The sequence below is a fragment of the Mesocricetus auratus genome, unplaced genomic scaffold (genome assembly GCF_017639785.1).
Source record: "Mesocricetus auratus isolate SY011 unplaced genomic scaffold, BCM_Maur_2.0 Super-Scaffold_100011, whole genome shotgun sequence".
NCBI lineage: Eukaryota > Metazoa > Chordata > Mammalia > Rodentia > Cricetidae > Mesocricetus > Mesocricetus auratus.
This window is the reverse complement of record NW_024429195.1, coordinates 55,659,579-55,686,938: the sequence shown is the minus strand read 5'-3', so window position 1 is coordinate 55,686,938 and position 27,360 is coordinate 55,659,579. Positions and strand designations below refer to the sequence as shown.

At 37.1% G+C, this 27,360-nt stretch overlaps 1 protein-coding gene across 1 annotated transcript in view; it reads right to left on the bottom strand.

Annotated features, from left to right (window-relative positions):
• Trhde (thyrotropin releasing hormone degrading enzyme) overlaps positions 1 to 27,360 on the bottom strand; it is a 355,084-nt gene that overhangs the window by 230,358 nt on the left and 97,366 nt on the right. Inside the window, exon 3 of the mRNA XM_040754861.1 lies at positions 25,624 to 25,750. Coding sequence (XP_040610795.1) covers positions 25,624 to 25,750 — 127 coding nt within the window. The remainder of the gene's footprint in view (positions 1 to 25,623; positions 25,751 to 27,360) is intronic.

Genomic DNA, 27,360 nt, shown 5'->3' with positions numbered 1-27,360 from the left:
CTACCAATAAAAATTTAATACAATGTGAGAGACAAACAACAGCTTCAAAACATTAAAACACAATTGATTCAGGGTGAGGGACAATGAATCATTACTGCTCTGAAAAATACACTAGACTCTTTATAACAATAAATCTGTGTCAATATTAAGGAATAAAGGTGGACATACATATCTTTCTCTTCTGTACCATAAAATATTTGGCATTCTGGTTTGCACAACATTTCTGTTTAATAGAGTACTTCAGTATGCATGCATCACAGATTTTACAAAAATATCCTAAAGCTATGGAGATTTTAAAACTCATAATCGAACTGCCATTACCACCATAAATGAGTCGAAGAAAACTCAAGCACATAACAAGAAATAACTTATAGGTTTTCTGAGATTTTTCTCCTTTACTCATTGTCCCGAAAGAGCACAAGTTAATCAATCAAACTAAGTTACCAAAAAACATCGCAGTGTGGCATGCATCTTCTAAAACTGCCCACAGCAATCTTTCTCATTGCCCCCAAGATCTTGCAGTCCATGATTTTCCTGTTCCTCTCCACAAACCTGAATTAGCTGCAGAGGCCATGGTCACCAGCAGAATGGAGGAAAGCTAACACTTGTACATCAGAGACCTGTACTCTTCGGGAACCCTCTGTACCACCTGTGAAGCCAGTCTGGACAAACATCTCTGTGTCTTCATCTCTGACAGAAACGAATACACTTTATTTACATGGTACCCTAATCACTACATATTTGCCTAAGGGAGTTAGTACAGCTTCCAGGGAGTTATCCAGACTTCTCTATCTATGTAACCTAGCATCACATCCAGAGCAAAGAATCACAGATATGATCGTATAATCCTATCATATAGAATCACTGAGTGATACTGACTTACATCAGTAAACCCTAAATCCTCTTGAAGTTGCTGATGTAAACAAGCTTGCACCTAACAGAGAGACAGTCATTCTCTCCCCCAGACTGTTTCTTTGGTTCCTCGTGTTTGTCCTGTGAATATTAGAAGCACTTCTAATTCAGGGCAAAGAACACAGACACAAGCAGGCTAGACCATCAAAGTTCTAATTTAGCAGTCATTAACTACATTCTACTAAATGTCAGGGATGAACCTAGAGATATAGGGGGGAGTCTGCATCTAGAGATGGGGTCAAGTTACACCAGTTGTAGAATAGAGCTGGAAAAGGAACTGCTTAATAGAGGTGATGGCCTCCTATAAGCTTCGTGATGTCACTCTCAGAAACACTGTGTGGTAGAATTTTGTCTGTTCCTGTGTATTTCATGGCCGTGATTTTTTCTCAACCTCTTTGATACATGGAAAAATTTTCTAGTTATTTTCCAGGATTATTCAAAGATCACACATAATAATACATCAGAATCCTTAGCATCTTGCTGAGTTACATACAACTCATCAGGATGCATATGTGTATTTGTTAAAGTGGCCAGAGTTTACTTGACACCACATGTCACCACTCTCCTCTAATCTGTTAACTTATATGAGGTAGTTTTACTTTTCTTTTCTATTCACTAATTGTGATACTTAATTTCACATGCCAAGTTGACTGGCTCATGAATGTCCAGATGTATGGCTAAGCGTTATTTCTGTGTATGCTTAGGTGTTTCTGGAAGGGGTTGGCATTCAAAGTAGGAATTGACTTTCTCTGTCTCTCTATTCCTCTCTCTTCTCTCCCCTTGCTTTTATCCTGCCCAGACTGCATAAGCTAGCATAGAAATAAAATACTGTCCTCCATCTGCTGCATTTTCGGGTCTACACATTGTTAGGCTGGAATTGACACCATCAGTTCAGATGCCTTAGCAGTATACATCTAGCCTTCTTCAGTTCTCTTCTGTGGTGGTTTGAATGAAAATCACCCCTGTAGACTCAATATGTTGGAAGGCTTAGCACATAGCCTGTGGACAAGAGGTGGATTAGGAAAGATTAGGAGATGTGGCTTTGTTGGAGGTATGTCACTAGGGGTGGGCTTTGAGTTTCAAAAATGTACACCAGGCCCAGTCACTCTTTCTCCCACCATCTTGCCAGTAAGATGTAAGTTCTCAGTTATTATGTCAGTAGCATGCCACACAGCCCGCCATTATAGTCATGTAGAAGCCTGAATCTCTACAGAAGCCCCCAATTAAATGATCCCTTTTATAAGGTGCCTCAGCCATGGTGTGTCATCAGAGCAACAGAAGAGTGACTAAGACACCATCTTACAAGAGGCAGGTCAAAAATTAAAAAAGATTTTTCAGACTCTATAGTCTTATAAGCCAATTTTTTTCAGAAGCAAAATTAATACATGTTTCTCTGTCTTTGTATAATTCGCCAGACGAGGACACTGAGGCACAGAAAGTTTGAATGTCTCACACAAAGTAGAAAACCAGAAATGTCAAAGGCATGATTTCAACCTACATATGGCTGTTAACAGAGCTCATGTCTTTCTATCATGACCCATGCCATAATGTTTAATTCCATCTGGAGTAACTAGTTGCCTCCTATAGCCTCACAAAACAGTAATCTGCTCTTTTTCTTCATAAATATTTCCTTTTAGTCATTGTGAGAATTATCTTTTCCTTTTCATCTATTTTAAATAATGCACCTACACTGGCAAAAAAATAGATTTACTATGATTTTTAGTCTTCAAAAATAATCTTTACCTAATTCTGTATCTTATATTAACAATCCAGTTCTTATGGATTACAGTAGTGTATGCCCTTAGGCAGTACACTTGCCCTCTATTAAGTTCAAATAACTTGTCTCTAGATGGAAGTAAGAAGAGTATCTGGGGTTGGCATACAGTTCTTGATGTGTCTATCCAAACTTCCTAGCAAATATCACATGCTACTTCCATGGTCACCTCTAGCCTCCCATCTCTCTCACCATCTTCATGTACACACCCTTTTCATCTTTAAAATCTCATCCATAATCTTCCTAAACAGACATATTGATTTCTTTAAACACATACGAGAAGGTCAAAGTCTAACTAGGAGCCATTTTACATTGTTCTGTATCTATGTATGCTTCCTTAAGTCTCATATCAAAACAAAATTATTTTCTGTAAGAAATTTGAATTGTGATGTGTTGAAACAGAGTCTTTCTGAGTAGTTCTTGGGTGAGATGGCTGTTTTGTCCTACGTTTATATCACTTCCTTTTCCTTTCACGATTTGGTATATTCTTGACCAGATTTGTCAAAATACTAGGACCTCTACTTAGTCTATCTCTCAAAAAATAAGTGTCTACCATTATTATTATCAATAAGTTTCTTTGATAATTTTTAAAAAAAAAGTAGATCATACTCTGTAGGCTTCTCTTCTCTAGCATCAACAAGCACAAGACACAGCAATGCTCTTTAGCTGCAGAAACAAAAAACAAAGTTCTATTATCGACTTGATCTCTGACTTAGCACATGGTCTGAACAATGAGACCTCTGGATAGTTCCCTTTTCCCACCTGAAATACTGAAACAATAATGTTTTCCAATTATCGGTGTGAGGATTAATGAGACAGTGCACGTGAGGCACCTGAGATGAAAGTTGCTCTATTATCGCTCTCATTTGACCTCAAAAGACAGACAAATCAATTCATCATTCTCAATGGAATGTTTTTTGAAAATCCATTTTACTGACTTTCTGTGACTGAGGACAAAGAAATTGATATAGGAAACAGATTCAGTAATTGTATACTATATGCTGCCATCAGAAATGAAAATCATATTAAATGTGCTTTGGATACAAACGATAGTTTCTGAATATTTTTGGCATGCATTTAGCTTATAAAGTAAATATTTATTATTTTACTATGCATCACATGTTTTTCAGTGATCCTTGAAAATACTTACCTTATACTTAGGTGCTAAAATGCAATAAAAACAGAAACCTTGCAGTAATGGAAACTTTGAGTTATGACCAAATAAATATGGAAATTAAAAATTACAACTGAGAGCCATTCTTGACTCAAAGCTGTATGATTCAAAAAATGAGCAAGGGAGTAGAAATTATTTTTGAAAACATGACTTCTTAAAAACAGGTATTATTTTTATTTAAATATATATTTAATAGTATTGGTATTTTACATGTAGGTATTTGCCTGCATACATCTATGCACCAAGTGTACAGTGCCTCTAGAGGCCAGAAAAAGGGCATTGGACCTCTTGGGACTGGAGTTACAGAGTGAGCTGCCAGGTTGGTGTTGGGGATGGGACATGGGTCCTCTGGAAGAGCATCCAATGCTCTTAAGCACTCAACCATTGCTCCAGCCCTTTATTTTATCTTATTTTTTGAAAGAATTTTATATAGGAGTACTGAGTTTACATCATTTCTATCTGTCTCTCTTCCCCTAAACTCCTCCTATGTCTCCCCCAACATCTCAAATTCAAGGCTTCTTCTTTATTATTACTATTATATATACTTATTCCTATTTGTATAAGCACGCTGAGGGTTACTTACATCTCTGTGTGTTTAAAACTGATCACTTGGTATTGGATAACCCCACCAGGGGACTATTCTCTGGAGAAGACTGAATCTTCTTTCAGTAGCCATTAATTAATTGTAGTTAGTCACCTAAGAGTAAGGCTTCATGGGATTTCTCCCGTCCACATTGGCATGTTTACTGGTCTGGTTTAAGGAATAGTATTGTCGAGATTTCATGTACATAGCTTCCCTGTCATAGACAGAAGATACTACATCGTAGCAGACAACTATGCCCTCTATCTCTTACAGTATTTCCAATCCATCTTCCATGATGCTCCTGAGTATTATTTCTAGGGGTTGTTTTGTAGATGTATCAATTGGAACTGGTTGTTCTCTGGATTGTGACCAGCTGTGTCTTCTGTCTCTGCAGTGATAAGGGGTAACCACTACACTTATCTGTTTGCATAAGAATAAGTATTTAAAATGCAGTTAGACATTTACTGGTTTAGGGCAGAAGCAGTAATAGATTCTCATCTCAGATCCATGACCAGGCATCAGTAGTTGGCCACAATCCATTCGTGGGTAGTTGGTTATGTCTAAAGTGATGGGCATGAGATACCTTGTATTAACCAAGTTTTAAGTACAATTATACAGCTGTTAATTATCACTAAAATAAAATTTCCACCACTGCACCACTGGGGATATCTTGCCATGCTGGTCATTTTTGTAATTCATAAGCTTTAGTGACAGGAAGGACACTAGATTACATTTCTGCCATGGCAGCTTGCATACCACTTTCAGAAACTAAGAGAACTACTCCTCAAGGAGGAGACTTCCAGGTCAGTTCTAATCAATCCCTCGAAGTCCTGTGTCTGAAGTGCATGGTGTCTTCATCAATAGGCTCTTACCTTCCAGTTCTTGGAGGTAAATAAACACAACCCACAATAGTCCATGTTGTTTGGGGAGTCTCTTAGACTCCTCTTACAAACAAGTAGAAGTTAAGTTTCCTATGCCTGACACTGGAGCAGTTGTTAAATAATCTGCAGCTCTAAAGGGAGAATCATTTGAGACTTACACTTTAGAATAAATTCTGAAATATCTATAATAACAGTGCTTAAAACATCTGAAGCTATATAATATCCTAGTTGAGTTTAAGTTTATACCTCTGATAAGGGTAATGCCTATTCTATATGGACATCTTGGTACTTTGCTCTGTAGAAAGAAATATATATGCATGCAATACTAGCTGTTCATCTCCTCTAAGTTAGTCTTTAGTCCTTATGTCATTCAAATGACTGACTGAGAATGAATGCAAGACTCAATGGTCTTGGGATGAATAATCACCACCACCACCCGTGCTGATGCCAGTTATAGAGAGAAGACAATGGAGGGATAAAAGCACCAACAGCGTAAGACTAAACTTTGAAACAATTGACTGCCTTTGTTTTACATACATACATACATACATACATACATACATATATATGCATATATATATTATCTGATTGCTAAAAAATAAGGTGTAAGAGAAACTTTAGGATGCTAAATCTACTGTCTTTTTGGATCCCTGGCTCTCTGAATAGAACACAGCTTAAAGATTCAAGTCCTGGGTTTTGCTCATGTGATGGGTAGCAAAGATGGCTTATACTTGCAGACAACTTGAATAGAAAATATATACTTTCCTACTAAATTTGGTAAATAATTAACATATGCATCCACTCTGTCTTTGGAGTTGAAAATATTAATGTGTTTCCAATACGCTTTGAAGAAATAAAATATATCATTAATATTAATGGGTTCTATGTCTAGGTCAATCTAATTCTTTATAATGATCTAAGTTGTACAAACCTAAATCAGGTGATTAGATGCAGGACAGTTTGGGTTATCTAAGAAATTTGGGGATCAAACCAAGATAACAGTATAAAACATGTGTGCTTAATAAAAGAAGCTACAGGACAGTGAGAATTAGAAAAAAACAATAAAAATCAATCACAGAAACTCAATATAAATAAAATCCAGTGATGAGCTTTGCTGAAGTCCTTCCATTCCAATACAATATTTTTTTTCTGAAAAATAATCTGCCAAATTCAAAATGATCATTATTATTAGTTTCTGAAAGTAACCCCAACATGCAAGGCACAGTTTCTTTGCAGAGATTCAGAAATATCTTAATTTGCCTTAGATGCACAGAACATAAAAGAAAACCAGAGAGATCAAATAAACCAAAACTAGTGTGAAATTATATACCGTCTAATTGTGGATCTTCACCAAGTTTGAGCTCCCACCAATTCCCATTACACTTGAAACTCAGACTATTGAAGTCATTTTCCAGCCTCATTGTGGTTACTACATCTGTCATTTATAGGTTAGTGGCAAAACTAAAACAAGTGAACAACTAAATAATCAATTAATGATATATGGTAATGGTTTCCCCAGTGAGAAGATGCCATGATAAGACAGGGCTGGCTCACACACACACACACATATAGGGATCTCATTTGTACAAAGCAGTGTGGAAGAATGAATAACCCTGTGAATCTCTATGAGTTGAGACCAGCCTGGTCTACAGAGGGAGTTCCAGGACAGCCAGGGCTGTTACACAGAGAAACCCTGTTTCAAAAAAACCAAAAGAAAGAATAAAAACTAAGGAAGAAAGAGAGAGAGAGAGAGAAGAAAGGACCCCCATGATGAAAATACTGACAGACCTAGTACTAACAAGCAATCTGATCCCTGTAACAGAGCCAGCTGCACAACCTTAGACCAGATAAATAAAACTAAATTCAAATCTTTATTCACATCCTTTCCAATTTTGTGACTTCAGACAACTGGTATTAATTGTCCTAGTCTGCCTCTACATTAAAAATAAAAACATATGAATTTTGCCTTCACAGACTGTTATGAAGATTAAACGTTTTAATGTATGTAAAGAGATCAGTAGAGAATAGTAGATGAATAAATTATGGTCTCCTTCCCCCAACTCTATCCCAGAAGATGCTAGATGGAGAATAAGAAATACATTCCAATTCCCTACCAAAATGAAACACTATATATTAGAGGCTAAGGGAGAGCAGTTAAACACCTAGCTATTTCTAGAAGGCTAACATGCCGATTAACTGTCTTATTGCCAAGATGATGGTCCCTATTGTTTACATAACTGAAAATTAAGTCACTTTTTCTTTACCTTTACAAATTACCATACTCCACTCTTAATTCTAGGCTTCAAGACAGAATGAGTATTGAAAAACTCTTTGCCTTTTAAAATGCATTGTTTAAAACTAAAATCTACTGATGTCCTTTTAACATTTCTTTCTTTTTCCTTCTACTTCCATGCAAATGAATACTCCAGTAGCTAATAACTAATATTGGGTTAGTATGAATGCACATGGATACTATTGTCATCCTCCATTAGTATTTCAAACTTATTCAGAAGTGTGCCTGGGCACCCTTATTATTACCTACATTAGAAGACAATCCCAAGTTTAGATATGAGCCCTGACTTGTTACAGACCTAATAAAAACTATATCATCATTCATGTCTCCTTGTATGACACCACAAACACAAAGGGCAACATACAACAATACACAAATCACCACACTAAGCACCATAACCGTAGGAGAGAACAGGATTTCCTCCCGAGGTCACACAGTTTGAGCAGCCTCTCACAATCCTTGTCAAAGGTTGCTGTCCCATTCAGCCAGATCACTAATAAAGTCATTGTCTAATGAGTTCCCAATACACATATCTTATACTGTGGCTTTCAAATTTGCTCCCAAACAAATTTACTTTTAATAACAAACACTTTCTTCCTGCCAGTCCAGGTCTACCCACAGCAACTTGAAAGATACAGATGACCCAGCCAGATTTATGTCACCACTGAGCAGCGGCAACTTTGCATCTTGTTTTCAATTTTCATATCTTTGTTTCCTTGCCAGCCTTCCTGCTGTCTTAGCCTTCTGAATGCTGAATGACGGTGGCAGACAGCAGTCAGTACCCTTATATCATGGATTCTCAATCAAAAGAGAACTTTCAATGTGGCACCCAAGGGCAGACTCCTAGTGCACAGCTGGAAGTAATCTTTTATCCTATAAAAGGTGCTTATCCTATTTTATTACAAATATTTATATGAATTGGATGTTAGTTTTGACAAAATGTTTCCCTGCCTATGTTGAAAGGACATTTTCTATTCTCTCTTTTGCAGGCTAGTGAAAATTGATGAATCCTAAGAGGAAAAGAAATGGTCTTCTCCAGGGAATGCTCCCCAAATTGGTTATCCAATACCGCGTGTGTCATTGTAAGATCATACACATAAAGGTGACTTTAAGTGGAACTGAGCAGACTGTACTTATATACTTAGGAATATTGTATTTGTGTAGTGGATATATTCCTCACTACATAGAATTTAAAAATAAAAAATATTGCTTTTAAAAAGGGGTATTTCCCTATGATGTAACATTTCTAGTTGTTTTATTCTAATGTGAAAACTTACCTGAATAAGAATCATAACACACAATCCTCTAAGAGTGATGATTTGGCAAATCCCCAGAGGAGACCACATCTGTTCTCACCTGTCTGGACCATGCCCAGTAGCTGGGAAAGGCTCCCCATTCCTTGCACCCACTCTCGACATGAAAATCAATCAAAAGCCATGGACATTTTCAACAGGCAGCCTGCTGGCTTTTCTCAGATTTGGCATCATCAGCCAGGAGTCAGATTTCAATCTAACCTCTGGCTTGGCTTTCTCACACGTGAATCCTCTGTGGTTTCCTCCATGGAAAACACATTTTAAAATGTGAGGTGTCTCTCTGAAACCATTTATGCCTGGCTTTGAGGGAAGAGAATAGAACACCCCTTGCCCAGAAATGGTAAATGAAAACTCACAATTGGTCAAAATCTCTCTGAAGAGCAAGTTCCCTGCAACTTATCCTCCCACATCTTCCACAATGCCTTTATCATGATGACAAGCCCAAAAGTCATGGAACAACTTGGAATTCTGTAGATTCTAAGAAATATTGGTCCTATTCCTCCCTTTGATTGTTGCTTTGACTCATTAGTCAAAGAAAAGCACATTCTGTACCCTTTGATGATATTTGTCATAGTCAAACAAATTATGAAAGTTTTGTTAAGGGTAAACCCTGCTTTATAATTTGTATGTATATAGCAAGAAAGCTATAACCTACTTACACAATTTATTCAAGAGAAAGTATTTAAAGATGCAGGCTAAATTATATGTTATAAATGCCAACTTTTACAACATCCAAACTCTAGAAGTAAAATAAAGACAGTAATGATGTTGCTCACAAAGAAAGGCAAGTAGGAGGTGATCTAAAAAGCTTTCTCAAAGATTAAGACATATCTCAGAGATGCGACAAGAAGTTTCTCTGAGAAGCAGGAAATACCCTCACCAAAAACATAAGATTATACCTTCACCCAGTCCCTAGTAAGATAACTACCATCTACCAGAAAACCAGTATTTCTCTGAAAGCCTTGAGCCTTTTACATGAGGAGAAGGCCAACTATCTTACTTGACCTCTGTTTAGAAGCAGTGATACATCAAGCCCAGAGACTTCTCACTAGACCTTGCTGGACTGCCATGGGGAGTCTCAGGGGAAACAACTATCTGCTGATATTACACAGAGGGCTAAATGACATGCGTGGAGACCCTAATTCCCATAAATCAAAAGTTCTACTTGCGTGCAACTGATTTATTTTAGAGGAGCCAATTCTGCCCAGAATCAGATTTGCCACGGCACATTCCCTTAATCCTTAGCAGTATGAGCTCTGTAAACACAGTATTTGAAGTAATAACACATTATTTCATATAAAAGCCCCAGAGTCCTGCATCCCTGAGCGCTTTCCAGTGAAACAGCCAAGTTACTTAAGCTGCTGTTTCAGCGGCTGCTTTTTGGTGAAGCCCTTGGGGGAGGGGGAGGTAGAGTATAGTAGACCTGTGGCAAAGGGTTACTTGATATTGAAGGGAATTAGTGACCCAGAGAAAGAGCTGTTTCAGTTGGCAAATCCTACAAAGCAAGGGTGGAGGCAAAGGGAAGAGAGGCATGAACAGAAATCAGGCACTGACCATCTATCTAGTCAACCCGCACACCCCTGAATCTTGTGCTCTGGAACTGCTCTGTGCATGCAATGCTGCCAGCTTGCTTGTGGTATTTGTGACACACTTCACATCTGAGCTCAGCATTCTCAAATTCCCTCTCTTGGCTCAGTACAAAACAGCGTGTCAACTCTAACACAGCTCTGTATCGATCAAAGTACATCAACCTCCATCCAAGATTGAGCATCAGCGGATTTTCTCTCGTGTGATCACTTATTTGTGGGTTTTCTCATCTTGTACCCTCAGTGACTGGTATGTTTGACAACAGAGATACAAAATCTGACACAGTGGGAACAGATGTTCAGTTTTGCCATTTGTGAGGTTTAAGACCATGACAGAGTCTGAAATATGCTGTGTGTTCTCTGAGACTGCTTAAATTTTTGTCTCCCCTCCCTTAAGTCACCTCCCCCACATCTTCTCATTAGAGTGCTATCAATATCAGTTGTATAGGTCACTTTCCCAAGACCCATGCTCTGAAATGGGCTTCCATGACCTATCCGTGGGCCTTGGTAACTCAGGACCTGGAGGGGGAAAACACTGAATAAATAAAAATAATATCTATTATTACCAGATACTGATCTGAGGAGTGTGTCCGGTTGCCTGATTAAATGTCTTTATGAAGAGTCATTACTCTCTACTTCCTTCCTCCACCATTAGATGCTGTAGATGAAATGGATATGTTCATTCTAACAGAAAAAAATTAAGGTTTCTGACATTATTCAAGTAAGGAGAAAATGTGGAACAAATCATATGAGAGAATCAAAATATAAGTCTCCATGGGGTTGTGTAATATAGGAAGTAAGTGTGTAATTAAAAAGAATGAATATGTACCATCATCTGTAACTGATCTTGTGTAAAAGTAAATACATCACTATAAAATATAGGTAGCTATAACCTGACATGTTCATAAGCAGTATATAAACTATAGTATTACTATAAACATTAATTTCATTATTGCCAAACTCTATATTTACCATGTGTAAATGAGTAGCATGGATAAAAAGAAACTGCAGTAGTTGCATTCAGTTTAATTCTGAAGTATATAGAAAATAAGTCAATAATGAGGTCTTTGAGGAATTTTAATTTTTGTATTGAACTGAACTTATGTAGTAATATGGGGTTCAGTGAACTACAGCCCATGGGCCAGATCTGGCCAGCTGTCTGCTTTTGTAAATAAAATTTTATTGGAATACAGCCACGCTGGATCATTTATGTGTTATCTGAGGCAGTTTCCTTGTTACAATAAACAGTTCAGTAGCTGGAACTGAGTTAGTGCAGTTCCCGAAGCTGAGACTATTTCTTTGTCTGACCCTTTCCATAGAAAATTGATGATGGCTACACTATTAACTATGGGAGTATTCTTATGATCAAAATTATTTCTAGTCATATCTTAATGACTTATGAAGGAGGATGATACAAGATAACACATATTGAAGAAAGTATGTCAATATATTTTTCTTTCAGTGATCAAAAAGTAATTGGGATAAAATAGAACTACACCACAAAGGTCTGAATAATTCAAGTGGTTGCCACAGTACTTTGGCCTTATCCTCACTGGAACTCTGAGCATAAATCCAAACAAACAGTACTGAAAAAAATGACTCAAGCTCAATATGTGTGCAGTAGCTTGAGCAGCTAGAACAAAACACTGAAGACAGGGTCAGTTAAATAGATTGTATTTTCTCATAGTTCTGGTAGCTGGAAGTCCATACTGTTGTCATTATGGTGACATCTTTTCCTGGCTTATAGATGGTCATTCCCCTGTGTCTTCACATACCAGAAAGGGAAAGAATGGCCCTTATAACTCTCTCTCATTCACTGTTATTACAAATTCACTAATCCTATCAGACTAGAAACACACTAAAATTACCTTATTTAAACTTAATTATTCCCCAGTTGCCTTGAATCACTGTGTATGCTGAACACGGTTGCACTGGGATTTAAAACTCCAGCACACTAATTTGGGGGAGACATATGTCATTCCATAATAAATTATTTATGTTTCCCATAGATAGGAATTATTGGTTTTGTTCACCAGCAGAATTTGGCTCATCAAGTCTCATGCCAGTCACCAGGCTTCTTTATCAATATTAACAAAAATTGGCAGGGTATGTCCCAAAGCTAAATGATCCTAAACATTACCAACTACCAATTTCTTCACACTTCGGTGAATATTGTTCAGTCTGTAAAATAAGAAGACTTACAAAACATTTCAAAAATCTAAAAAGCATTCTGTACTGTTTAGGAGACACTCTAGGTCACTCATGAATGATTTCTTGAATAAAGACAGAACCTACAAGAGAAAAATAATGGCAATAAAGAATGAATCTAAGTAATAGACCATTAAAATTCTTCCAACTGAAAAATGGCCTTCGGGACTCACCCTCTAACTCAAAATTACCCTTTAAAACAGTTCTGGAAAGCCCTGAAGGCTTAATTTATAGATACTATGTTAGATATGTTCTATCTATGTGTTACAGCCTCTCTGACAGGCTAGGGCTTGTTTTGTTTCTCGATATATTTTACATTTAAAAGTACGTAAACAGCACATGAAAATTATCAAAGATGGCAATAAACATTTTTCTTTAAAGTGGACCACTAGTAAATTATTAGCTACATTGTTTTATATCCACATATTTCAAAGTAAACTACATATTTAATCGCATTTCTATTTCAAGCAACAAACATTTTTAATGCTAAAAGGTAGATCAAGAATAGGACTTGAAATCTCTAGAAACATTCTGTAAAACTCCTGAATCCTCAGATGTCATGATAAATAAAGTCATAAGTTTAAAACAGGAGATTCTCTTTTTTAAAAAGTTATTGCAAAATGATATTGTATATCAGGGAGAATTTTTGTTTGTTTTTCTTTGTGGTAGTCATCCACAAACATCCATTCACTTTGAATGCACATAGTTTGATGAGGATTCGTCTCCTCCAGTAAACAAACTGATAGCATGAGTATTCAGAATACCAATGCCCCTTGCCTATGTGATCATAAGCTTAAACCCTACAGTATAAGCCAGGCACAGCGGGGTATATCAGTAGTCCTAACCCTCAAGTGACTGAAGCTGGAAGGATTGTAGGTTCAAGAACAGCTTAAGCTATTAAATAAGATCCTGTCTCAAAAACCAAACAAACTACTAAACTAACAAAAACAAAACAGAGGCCAGGCTTGTAGCACAGGGGTATAGTACTTGTTTAACATACAAAAATGCCCTCCATTTGAATCCTAGCAGTGCAAGGTAAAGAAACAAACAATTAATTAATTAATTTCCCATCAGCCTTTAATGAGATCATGAGACCTTAATGCAAAAGCTAAGGAGGTGGTGCCTTGATTTTGATAAGCACCGAAGCCCCTAACCCCGGGAAATAAGTAGCCCCTGTATGTATTTACAATGCAAGCATCTGAAAGGTGCTGCCACAATAACAGAGAGGAAAAGAAAAGAAACAACGATGTATTTTGACTGTGTCTCTGTTATAGAGCATCTTTCTGACTTTTGAACTCTTAACTCTAATTTACATAACAACCTTCCAGTCTCAGTCCCTCGAAATGAAACTAATTGGAAAACCCTTCTGCTCTCAATATAGGCCATTTTTGCTCTCAAGTTTATGGGGATGGTCACCTTCCTTTGAAAATCGCCTGCTTGTCAGTGCCACTGTCAGCAGTAATCCCCATGTAGACTTTAATGAAACGTTCCTCCCTTTCTCAAGGCTTTAGATTCCAGTTTGGCTATAATTAACTAATTAACTCCAGATGGACCAATGGGCAGGCAGTGAAGGAAGCAAGTAACTTCAAGTAGAGGACTATTACGGCCATTATTTTGTTCCAAGTACAGCTATTCTGTATAGAAAATGCAGAAAATGGGGGCTGAAGAGATGGCCCAACAGCTAAGAGCACGAGCTACTCTTACAGTGGGTGGAGTGAGATGCCCCACACCTTAGTCCAGGGGTCCACATCCACCTCTGTTTCCACAGGTACCAATGCTCACACATGCTTGCACACTCATACACACATACACACACAATACACAAACACACCTTTAAAGACAAAATTAATCTCTTTAAAAACTGAGAGAAAATATAAATTATTTATCTTGCTGTGCTCGTTTCAAAGAGCCAAGGAAGAGAAAGTCAAGCATAAAAAGATTTGTGTATCCCTCACTGTAGCATCATAGAACATATGTATCCACATATAGCCACATATCATAGCTATCCAAGTAGCTTGTTAAAATCTTCAAAACTTTCATTTGAAGTTCCACTGTGATACAGAAACTTGTGTTGGTTCCTCTTTAAAAATATATACAGAATCTGCTCACTTCTCACCACTTCCATAACTGCCAGTCTGATTCAAAACAGGGCTATTTCTCAGTATGATACATCAAATTCATTCTGCTCTGGGCTTGTACTCTCAAAAGTCTTTTCTGCATGAGGCAGCCAATGTGAGTGCCTAGCAGTGTTACACTGGGTTCTACCTAACAAACTGCCCTCTCCTGGGTGTGTGCATGCACCCCTATTGCAGCCCAATACTGAATGTCTAAGTCCATATGATGGTATTAGCAAATGGGTCTGGGAAGAGCATAACACTTGGATGAGGTCTTGAAAGAAGCACCCACATGATTAGGGTCAGTGTACTTGTTTTCTCTTGGCCATGTGAAAGCATCAAAAAGAAGGGGCCATCAGTAAGACAGAAAGGAAGCCCCAAGCAGAGCCCAGACACACTAGCAACCTGTTTTAAAATTTCCATTTTATTGAAACACTTGAAAATACATTTCTATTAACTGATCCTTTCCATTTATGGCATTTTCTTATGGCCTCCCAAAGACAATACATTTGTTCAATATGAAAATGCACATCTTTTAATGGTCATTCACCACAATACTTCATCTTCTTGATTGTTACCTCAAAGATTCCATTCTATGCCAGCCTTAGCCACTGTGTTTCATTCATCCTGGTCTCCTTGCTGCTTCTCTGGTAAGCCAGACATCCTCCTTCTTAAGTTGTCTCACTTTCATATGTGACACAAGTATTATTGTTTCAGCAAAATATTCCTTGTCATCCTCCTACATAAAACTGAAAACTCTTCTCCTACAAACACATCACTTTCTTCTCTTGTCTTCTTCCAAACAGCTACCAATTTCTAACCATAACTATAAATATAAGTGTGTACACATCTGCTTTTATCCCTACTTATATGTAAGCCCAAGTGAAGACTACTATCTGTTGATGTTAATTACTGATAGCAATATTCCTATATCAAATAGAATGGTGTTTACTACATAATAGGCACTCAACAAATATTTATCAAGTCCATGAATAATTACTGTTTTCATTTCAAAAAACAATGAGGAAAGGTGATGGATGAATAGATGGGTACTTAATTTTTAGATTACAAAACATCCTCAATTCAAAGCTCATCTTTTTAATAATCTCTCCATTAGAACACCATCATAAAACCAAATGGGCATTACTTCTTCAAGCATGAACTTACCCATTTGGGGCTAAGAATTTATTTATATAAATTCTTAATAAAAATGGCAACAACTAATCCATATTGCATCTTTTCCACCTGTATTTACCAAAGGGCATATTTTATAAGGTATATTACTTCTATTTTGTTAAAAAGCTAAAATTCATATCACATTTACATTTATGAGACAAAGAGTTTCCTTTGCTTTCCTCCTATTCTCTGTGGTGAGGATGCTTAAAATGGAAAGAAGCTGGCAACTGCACATTCAATTATAAGCATGGATTAGTTGCCTACTTTGGACAAGGCACAGTTCTAGGCAAATGAATTAGATCAATCAGTACATTAAAAATAGTCTGTCTTCATAAAGACTTCATTCCAGGAGAGAGAGAAGGAAGAGACTAGATAGAGTTAGTAAAGAAAATAATTTATACACAAATAAACTACATTCTGGGTGAAGTTAAGAAGTGCTTGTGAAAAGGGGTAAAGTGTAGAATAGAGATGGGAAGTGGTCACCATGGTTATATTTAAGTAGAGGATCAGATCTCACAGATAGAGAAGGTAATTTAGCTGTGTACATATCTGTAGTACCAATATTCAAAGCTGAAAGAAGAACAAGAATGATGGCCACTAGTTGGCAACTGTTTGATATGTTAAAGAAAAAAAACAAGAATAAGGTAGTAAAAGCAGAAACAATGAGCTACAGAGAAATAGGAAATGAAGCTTGAATGTCATGGAGGATGTCAGATTATAAAGGCTACTCCAGGCCAAATGAGCCCTGGGTTCTGCTCTTTGAGTAAAGTGAGTCATCAGGACATTGACCAGTCCAGTGGCATTGCCAGATAGCTCTAACACTTAGAGTGGGATGTCTGTTCAGATGCTCTCTGAATTAAGATGCCATAATAACCAATAACCCAGTTATCCTATCATAGATGGAGGGGGCATTTAATACTGCGAACCTGAAGGGCTGTCCACCCTCATGATTCCATGCCCGACTGGAGCTGTGTCTCAGAACTGCTTTCCAGAGACTCAAGGCTATTAAACCATATATGGTTTGTGTAGGAAAGGGCAAACATCCAAAGCATGGTTTCTGCTGGGAACATATACCTTCTGTGCCATTCTAAAGCTGGAAATGGTTGAGGTGAGAGCCATTGCATGTCAAGAGCTGTCCATAAATTCAGCCATCATGTCTTCACACCACGTAACAACATTTTATTTACGTTGAACATTGTATCTTCTAGCTGTTGCTTTGTTTGAGATAAGGTCTAGCCAAATGCTCAAACCCCTCTTCTTAGCCTCCCATGGGTTGAACTCCGAACATATGCTTGACAATATGAAGGCTGGACTAAGAAGATTAATGGTGAGAAAAGAGCAGATCATAAATTCTAGAAAGGTGTAGTGACTGAGTTTAGATGAGTGAGAATAAAAGACTGGTCCAAGTTGTTTTCAAAGTGGCTGAAAGTCTGGAGTTCACATTTAAGCATGTTCATTTTTTGTTTGTTTGGTTGGTTGGTTGGTTTTTTTTATTTTTCAAGACAGACTTTCTTTGTGTAACCTGGCTTTTCTGTAACTCAATCTGTAGATCAGGATGGCCTGGAACTCACAGGGATCTGCCTGCCTCTGCCTCCCAAGTTGTGAGGTTAAAGGTGTGTGCCACCACAGGCCAGCTACTAGCATGTTATTTTTTTAGACTCATTGGGTATCTGCAATACTATGGGGTGTGTCTGTGGTTTACTATGGTTCCCTGCTCATAATGTCCTTCCCAAGGCAGTCATAACAAGTTCTCTTTCCCAAGGCAAGCCATAGAAAATGTAATCTTATCCCCCATTTTGGTCTTGGGGCAAACCATTAAAAAGCTCTGTGTCTTACCTTTTCTGATAATATATTTAAAAGACCTTCATTCAGAAAGTGTCTAGAACCACAATGTGGAGGCAGGAATGGAACACACAAAAGCCCCAAAGCAATTAATCAGATAGGCCTTTTGGGGGTTCTGAAGCCATTCTATTTTGCCCTATCAATTCCTATACTGTTGTTCAGAAATCAAACATCTTCAGGCAATGAGTTCCATACAGAAACATAAATGGACAGAACCTCAGGACAGCTAAACACTAGGAGTCCCTTGCAGGGTGCTGGGTTCAGAGAAGACTACTACTGAAGAACTGATTGCTTGTGTACTGTTGGGGAGTAAAAGTACGGTGGTGGCGCACGCCTTTAATCCCAGCACTCGGGAGGCAGAGGCAGGCGGATCTCTGTGAGTTCGAGGCCAGCCTGGTCTACAAAGTGAGTTCCAGGACAGCATCCAAAGCCACAGAGAAACCCTGTCTCGAAAAACCAAAAAAAAAAAAGTACCCATGCAATAGGGTGGGGGATGGCCTACTGGTCAGGGAAAAATACCTATGCAACAGGTTGGGGGAGGGGGAAGCAGAAGTCATCTATATGGATCATCTGTGAAAGCAGAAGGAAAACAACATTTCGACTCTGTTTTCTTCCCTGTGCCATCTACTGCAGATGTCATATAGAGAGTGAAAGTTAAACTTGATAGAACAAGTCTGAGATGTAAGTCCACAAAGCATCAGCATCAGTACATTGTATCTGGTATTGAGAACACTGGGTGAGACCACAAAATACATTCCAGCAGAGTGAGAAACAAAGAAGAGAGATACCAAAGATGGCTCCTGAAGCACACAAGTATGAAGCAACTAGAATGATTTAAAGGGGAAAGGAGCTGAATGAGAAAAGAATAAAGAAAAATGTGTTGTCCTAAAAGACAGACAAAAATGAAAAATCAAAGTTGCATCTCGAGGAGTTGGGAAGCACAATTGTGTCAGAATCTGCTGAAGATGGAGACTAAAAACTGATGGTGGAATTCACTGTGTGAGAACATTAGTAAACTTGGGATGCATTAGTGCAGGATTGAGGGCAAAAGGCTGATGTGGAGGACATTCAAGAAAGACAAGAAAAAGTGGATTCAGAGCCCATGCACATACACAATCCTTTTGAAGCAGTTTAGCTGTAAAGGGAAGGAAAGAAATTGATCGCAGCCACAGTAAGTGGTCATGTAGTTAGTGGAGTTGAGAAAACAGCACTGTACTTTTAATGCTGATAGATAAAGAGCCAGGAAAGAGGAGAAACTGAACTTTGGGAAGAACTGAAGAAATGATGTCTTTGAGCAGGTGAGGAGAGGGAATGACACAGATACACAAAACAAGGGCCCTTCTCTTCCAGATCAATGTCTGTTACTCCTGGTCATCAGGGTAAGAGAGCAGAGTACAGGGAAGAAGGCTTATACAATAATCCAATGTGTAATCATTGAAAGTCAGCCCTAACCAAAGAGTCAAATGTCTTGGCTCAGATAAGTAAAACAATGTCCTGGGGGCCTCGTCACAAATACACCGTAAGTTAGACTCTGGTTGAATTAGTAAAAAATACTTAGGAAAATTCCCAAGGTTGTTAATGTCTGAAATTCTTAAAAGTGGGTGAGGCATCAAGCAAATAGAATATGTAATAACACTGTCAAGGCAGCAGAATAATTTTGAGAACTTTTAAAAATTAGATATGAAGGTTTTAGTGGAAGATGCACCAACTAGTTACCACTATGGAATACAGTGTTTATAGTAACAACTCAATAAATGCCTGCTGAATTAATTATTTAATTCAGTATTAGAGGTAATCTGTGTTACATTAAATCCACCACCTACTATTATGGCTTGCTTGTTTATAGTATAATAATCTTGTGCATCATCTCCACTGAAATTCACTGTTTTCATTGATTTCTTTCATTTTTTATTAGTGGTTAAATATCACAGTATAATATATAAGCTCTGTTTGTTAGTGTAGTCCTGAAAGTATACAGCATGTAATAGCTACAAAATAGCTTAACAAGAACAGTTAAATGGCCATATCATAGAATAATTAATGAAGGAATTAAATGTCTTTTTAAATTGTGGTAAAACAACTTTTAAATGTTGGAATAACTGTTCTATTTTAATAGGATTTGGTGTTGCTTTCTCACAAATTGTTGTCAGAGTGGAGCTTAGGAACATATAAAACATTTCTTAATGAAAGAAATTATAACTATCCTTTGGGTTTATAAGAAAAAAATCACTAGATCAAGGGCTTTTAAATTACCTTCATAAAATATAGATTATATTTCTTATTTTTAAAGGGCCGAGGGAATGCTTGAAGAGTCAGCAGTAGGACTTGGTAGAGTACAAAACAAGGCTCTGTTGTACCAAACTCCCTAAAAGGGCACCAATTACCATAGCCCACATAGGGCCCACAATAGATCCCATCCAGAAACCACAACATTGAGCAGTTACAATATGCCATCTATCTCACTGTAGAAAATATATTGACTTCATCAGTGTGACTCATAGAGTCCAAGGTATATATTGGGTTCCTCTCCTACACAATTCTCAAAATAATCTTTCTTTCCCACCTTTAATTACACTCCTGTCTCTTTTGACAGAATTCTTTGAGGAATTCTGACTGAAGGAAGTATTTTGAGAGGAAGTCCATGTTCCACACAAAGAAATCTAAGATTTTTTTCTTAAAAAGCAATATTACATAAGGACTTTAACAAAATATAAATATTGTACTAATTATTTACTTTTTAAAACAGTAAGGGAAGAAAAGTCATACCTTTAAATATATCAAAATAAATCTCAATTAAACTACACGACTTACAATTATTATTAAATGGTATTGTATTGCTATAACACCAACTGAAGCACAACTATATACACCACTTAAAAACCAAAGGCACAAGAGGTAAAATGCTTAGTAGTGTATACAAATAATAAAAATTTAATAACATATATTGTTAATATATTTCAAATTATATGTGTGTATATGTTTCGCTACACCATGAAATATTTCATGAAGTTTTATTCCTTGCAAGTAGCAGAACATCACTGAAACACTTATCAACACTGCAATGAAAAGATATGTCAGGGCTGAAGAGGTGACTCAATAAGTAAAATGACTGCAGCCAAACAAGAAGATCTTAACTGGAAACCCAGAACCCATGAAAACCAGCTGTGGTATCATATTTGTACTCAGAGTGCTAGAGAGGTGGTGGTAGGCAGATCCCTGGGGCTCTCTAGATGTCCTAGCTGGATTGGTGACCCTCAAGCTCCTGATTAAATGGGACACTGAGTGGATCATAGGGCAAGCATTGTGTCTCAAAATGAAAGTACATACCTGAGCTTGATCTCTGACCTCCACATGCATGAACACTGCACATGTACACACACATGCAAAAACAAAAAAATCAGGTGTCTATTATTGTTTAAACAAAAATCTATCATCCAAACCAGCATCTCTTCATCCCTAATTCTAGTAAGAAAAGTTATCCTTCTACTTCTCTACTCCATTCTAGAAAAATGTGGACTCCTTAGTGTAGTTTGTGTTGGGCTTCTGCCTTACACAATCCTGAGAATGATCTCCTCCTCCCTTTCCTTACTGCTACTCTTCTCTGGATTCAGAAAAAGATGAGGATGCTCTGTAAGTACAGTTCATGTCTATAGGACAGAACTCAGACTCTTCATTTAATGTGGTATTAAATATTACCCTATAGGACTAAAGCTCTTGGCTGTATTTTATATTTTGGGGGTATCGAACTCATTCATTCCTGTATTCTTTCCTCAATATACCCACAATCTCCTAGAGGGCAGAAATTCTTGTGACAAAACAACTGTGCTCCCTCTACGATCACAGCACCATGCCAGGCAGGTAATGAATTTCCCATAAAAGCAAACGTGCTGTGTCTTGAAAAGAAGCAATCAAGCAACCTCCTTTGCAACACATTGATTTACAAATTACAGAGCAGCAGCAACAGGAAACTGAAAGTACCTGCCATAATTAATTGAAACCTAAATGCGGTGAGTAATAAAATATTGTGCCTATCATTTTATCTGCCATCTAATTAACTTATAAACATCTATGATGAAAACACATTGGCAATAGTTAGGTATGTCTTCTCATTGATGCCTTTCTGATTTCCCTGAGGTGTTTCTTCACAGCTTTCCTTTCTCCTTTTTCTGCAGTGGCTCTAGAAGGTATTAATACTTTTATCAGTAAGAAATTAGCAAAACATAGCTAATCTGTTATTCCACTAATAGATAACCCACTTCATTAAATTGATACACACTTTAATCTATGAGTTCTCAAAGTTTTTAAAATCTTTTTAAACAAGATTTTGAATTTGAATTCCTAATCCATCATTTATATAATCTATTCACATTATTCACTTGCCAAATCCCTAAATTTCTTCATCTGGAAAATTAAAAAGTAATGAATACTACTTCAAAAGGCCATGATAATAAATAAATGGATAAAAACGTACAACACTCTTAACAGTATCTTACGTTTCATAAGCATAAACACAGTTGCCATTTTGTTGCTGTCAATATGTTTTGTATATAATATGAGGGAAGTATGCATAGATATATAATGTCTTATTGTATTATAGAAAGCATACTCTATTCTACTATGTCGCTTAAGACCAAGAAGTAGAAACTTTATGTACCTCATACAAATTATTTTAATTACCCAATTTAGAGATGTTAAAATTAATCATGCTGTGTACACTGTTGATTCATGTTGACTTAAAATGATAAAGAAATCTTGCTTATCAAAGATAATAAATTAGCATCCTAAGCCAACAAGAAGCACTAGAATTCCTCTCAAGGAACTCTCGCATTAGCTACTTAGGGTGAAAACTCAAACCCTTAGATACAAGCTAGCATGAGGTGAGCCACAGTCAATGAAGTTAAGCTGTTCAAAATTATAAATGAAACAGAACCTAAAAATTCAAAAATAACATATTGAGAAGTAAAGCACAGCAAAATGGCTTTTCATAAAAAGAAGATCCAAGCCAGCTATAGTGGCTTGGGCCTGCAACCCCAGGACTTGGGATGCTGAGGAAGAGGATTATTGAGTTTGGGGACTCTCTGGGTTACATTGTGTGTTCTAGGTCTGCTTGAACTCTCAGAGAGTAGGGGGAGGAAAAGGCCTTCTGCTTCTGCATTATCTTCAACCCTCTTATGCCCAAATCAGCATGCTGCTACCCCTTACTCACTCTCTTCTAGGCATGTTAGCCTCTTTGCTATTTTTCAAACACAACATTAAGATGTAAATTTAAACTCTAGGAACTTTGTTCCCTTTAATAACAACTCATGTCCCATGCTTTCCACTGGGCTCACTTTTTCATTCTCTTGAGTTGCTATCTAAACTTTTGCAAATAAATACTCCCATGTGAAAAACTATAACTAATTAATTAATTGTTTAGAAGCCTCAGTCTCTCACAATGCTACATCCAGCCTGCACATGCTTCCTAACCCTCTATTCTAGTTATTTATGAATATTGATTGATTGATTGATTGATTGATTGATTTAAACCAGGTCTCATAAAACAGCCCAGCTGACCTCAAACTTGTCATCCTCCTGCTTCAGTCTCTTTAGTGCTAGGATCACCAATGGGTGTCATTGTACCTAGCAGGTCAGCTCTTTAAATGATTATGTGTTACTAACTGGCTTACTGTCTGTCTCCACCTGGTAGGATGAAATCAGAGAGAACATATTTTCCCTATTTTAATCACTATACAATATTCATCATATGAAAAATGGCTATGACAGGCTCTTACTAAATGCTTACAGAATGTATGAGAGAAGTAAAGCAGGGTAGAATGAGCCTTGGAAACAATTTTTTGATAAATGTGAAGGGTCAAAGTAGTCTCAGTTAAAATCTAGAATCTATCTGCAGGCATCATTAACAAAGGCTAAGCTAATGAATATAAAATTTATCTAAAGTATAGTCAATAACATATGATGGAAGGTGAGGATTTGTCAGAAATGATTCTATGACTAGGGACTTTTATATAAGATGTATTTAGAGGGCATACTCACAAATGCATTGGCATACACATCTACAGACCTACGGAATAAGTAGACCTTTACAAGAAATTTCATAAAGCACCCAGAACTGTGGTGACTCCCCAAGATATATAAAAAGGAGTGTGCTGAGGGAAGTCAAATCATACAATTATATACACCATAAGGAAGCTTAACAAGTAATAGTAACGGTGAATAAAGCTTTTTTCTTCAGCAGATGAAAGTCTGCATGGTTCAATTGTGATTGAAAGAGAGAGAGCAAGAATGGATCCTGCTGCAAGCTGACAGTTACATGGGACCCCCTGAAGTTATAAATTGAGTTCCTCTTCTAATCACTGGTCTGAAGAGGACAGAGAAAGATCCACATTTTACTTATCTTGCTGAACCTGCAACATAAGCACTCGTGAATTTTACATTAGGGTCAAGCTGGGAAGTTCCCAGTTACCTGGTATAGATAACAGCACCACCTCCCATGCAAATAAGGTCAGGCAGTCTTTTCTGCCTTGAATGACTACCAGGGAGATTCCAGTGAAACAGAATCTAAAAAGAAAGTAGATGTAAAAAGGAAGGAGTATGTGGCCCATTTGAAATAAAACTTTGTCTATAAATGCTGAGTAAATATTTCCAAAAGACCTTACAATTCTGCAATAGAGTTCATTAAAATGGAATGCCATGCCTATAGATGACAATGTCAGCTATTCTAATCTGCTTTCTGAACCACTTGTTGTATGACCAATAAAGCCACACAGCAGGCAGGTACTTTAATGAAACAGGCCCAGTTCTCCAGGGAGGTGAGCCTGTGGTTCAAACTAACATTTTTTGTTCAAATAAACACTTTATTCTTCCCAACAAAAAATGTATCTCATGTGGATTCTGACCAAAAGAAAATACACTTGGGAAAAAATTGACAAGAGAGGAGTGAGTGGGGGAACAAATGACTGTTGTGATGTCACATCTAATAGCAAGTTTTTGAAAAGAGAGAGTAACTTCAGCATTTCTAATGCGTATATGCACCCTTTATAATGTTCTGGAACATTCTAGCTCACTTCCTGCCAAAAGCACAGCCTCATTCAAATTATAATAATATGTTAATGCCTTTATTCACAGGACCAACAATTACTGAACACATTCGCTCTGTAAAAAAGAATACGTACAAGTACATTCCATTGTTATAACTATTTCCATTATTACCAAGTTTCTCTTCTGTCACTTTTTTATTAGCTTAGCTGTGTACTACAAATACAAACTTAAAAAATAATCTAAAGGAAAGCCAATTCATTAAGATCTGACATAGAAAAATTTGCAGAGAGAAAGGCTATCCATGTAGGTGCTGTGTGCAATATTGGCTAGTCCTGAGAGTCATAAAGACTTGCCTGTGTCAATGCTAGGAAACACCTTCAACCCCCCTATATGGAATGTGTTCCAATTGCGTCTATCTGCATGGTCATTGTAGGGATTAACTTGATTTTTGGCAAGTACCCTTCCACAGGAGGTATTTAACAAATTGTAGCTATTTAGGCTATTTTTTTATTCTGACTCACATAATGCCTTCCTTAATTCCCATGAGCACTCACTGGCAAGACTCCAGGACATTAATCTTGTTTTACCTCTTCAGAAGAAATTATTTTTGTGCTCCTCATCTCCAAAAATATAAATCATTGAATTTTTATGCAGCCAGATGCTTCAACTGATGATGAAGAAATGCCACCTTCCAGGAGTCCTTCCAATAAAATAACCAAGAAATCTTACCTAGTTTTGGCAAAGAATAGGGCACTTTAAAGTAGTCTTCATAAAATTCTATTAATCTCTTTGTAATGTGGAGAGCATAGTCCCCGGATCCTCTTCTGATAGCATCGGGTCTTGCATATAATCGGACCTAATTAAAAATATATATAAAAGTTACTTTAGTGTTTTGGTACTCGAGTTTTATTTTCCCTGCACATATGAATATGCACAAATCACTTTGGATAGTATAAAAATTAAACAGGGTTCTTGTTTATATATATCAAAACACACTGTGGAGAAAGAGCCAAATTTAAACAATTGACTTAGCCAAGATGAGCAAGTTACAATTTCCTTACTTCCCAGGATGCCATACAGAAGATTTATACACCTTGCATCAAAATAAATATTCTAAGTTATCACTTACATGTGCTTTCTAGAGATATGAAGGCATGGTGGATTAGTATAATGGGTGCCTGGCTCAGCAAGAAAGAAACCTCATTGTCTGTTATGACATGCTGCATCAAGCTTGGAAGAATTACCAGATTGCAGAAGTGTGTGTGTGTGTGTGTGTGTGTGTGTGTGTGTGTGTGTGTGTGTGTGTACATATATCTTACTTATGCTTCCTTTTTCTCATTTTTGTTCTTTTAAAATCAACAATCTTTATTCCAAATATACAGCATAGAAACAGAAAACTTTCCATGTACATAAGCAACCACCACTCAGGAAGGCTGTCTGCACCTGCTCCTAGATTCAAAACTAGCTGATGTAATTCATATTTTTAAAGACAATCTGGGCATTTACTATTGATTCTTAAAACAAACATCATAAATTATCTAGTCTTTGGCCAAAGTAAAAAGTCCCAAAGTGAGAAACATAAAACTGAACAAAGCTAACAATCGTATGGAGAAGGTTAAAATGAGATTAGTTTTCATAAAGCTATCCAGCATCTTTCCTTCCAAAGACTAAATCTATTTTTCACAGATGTGGTCCCTAATCCTCATATCAATTCAGTGAATAACAAGTATGCATTTCATTCAGCAGTAGAATGGATAGCAGCATGGGAGTTGGATTTCAGATCTACTCTGCCACTAACCAAGCTGGGGGATATTGAACAAATCATTTAACCTCTTTGGGTCTTATTTATAAAGTGATGGTGTTGGCCACAAGCTAGTTGCTGAAGTGCTTTTCAGTTCTAAAACACATTAATCCCAAATCCATTTTACAAATAAGGGAGTCTGTGTCCTTTTTAAATCACTACAAAAAATAAGTGGTTTATTCAATATACCAAAATGGGTATTTATTTTCAACCATAACACGAAAAGGTTGTATTCAGTTATAATGTAAAAATTGACTATACAATTAATGCTGTATTATACCTGCCTAAGAGAAAACAGAGATATGTAATCAGAAAGTATAGGGTTGATACAAGGAAACTACATCCTGACCTCATGTTAGAAAAACATATAATTCAATAAGATATCTGCAAAATTCAATAACAATTGTTTACTAAATTGTAAACTACTTATTCACTGTCAGCAAAATCAAATGACAAATTTGATGGATAGTCATCAACAGTCTTGACTGGAATGGTATAAAACCAAAATCTATCAGGATGAACCATCTACAGACAATAGCAGTAGAATCTGCCACTCTGAGAGGCAGTAATGACCCTGCCATGACATCAACTCTTTACAAATATGCGATGCCTTATCAAAGTTCTAAAAAAAAGTAAGTCCCCAGAGAAGTTGTTGTAGGCATTTG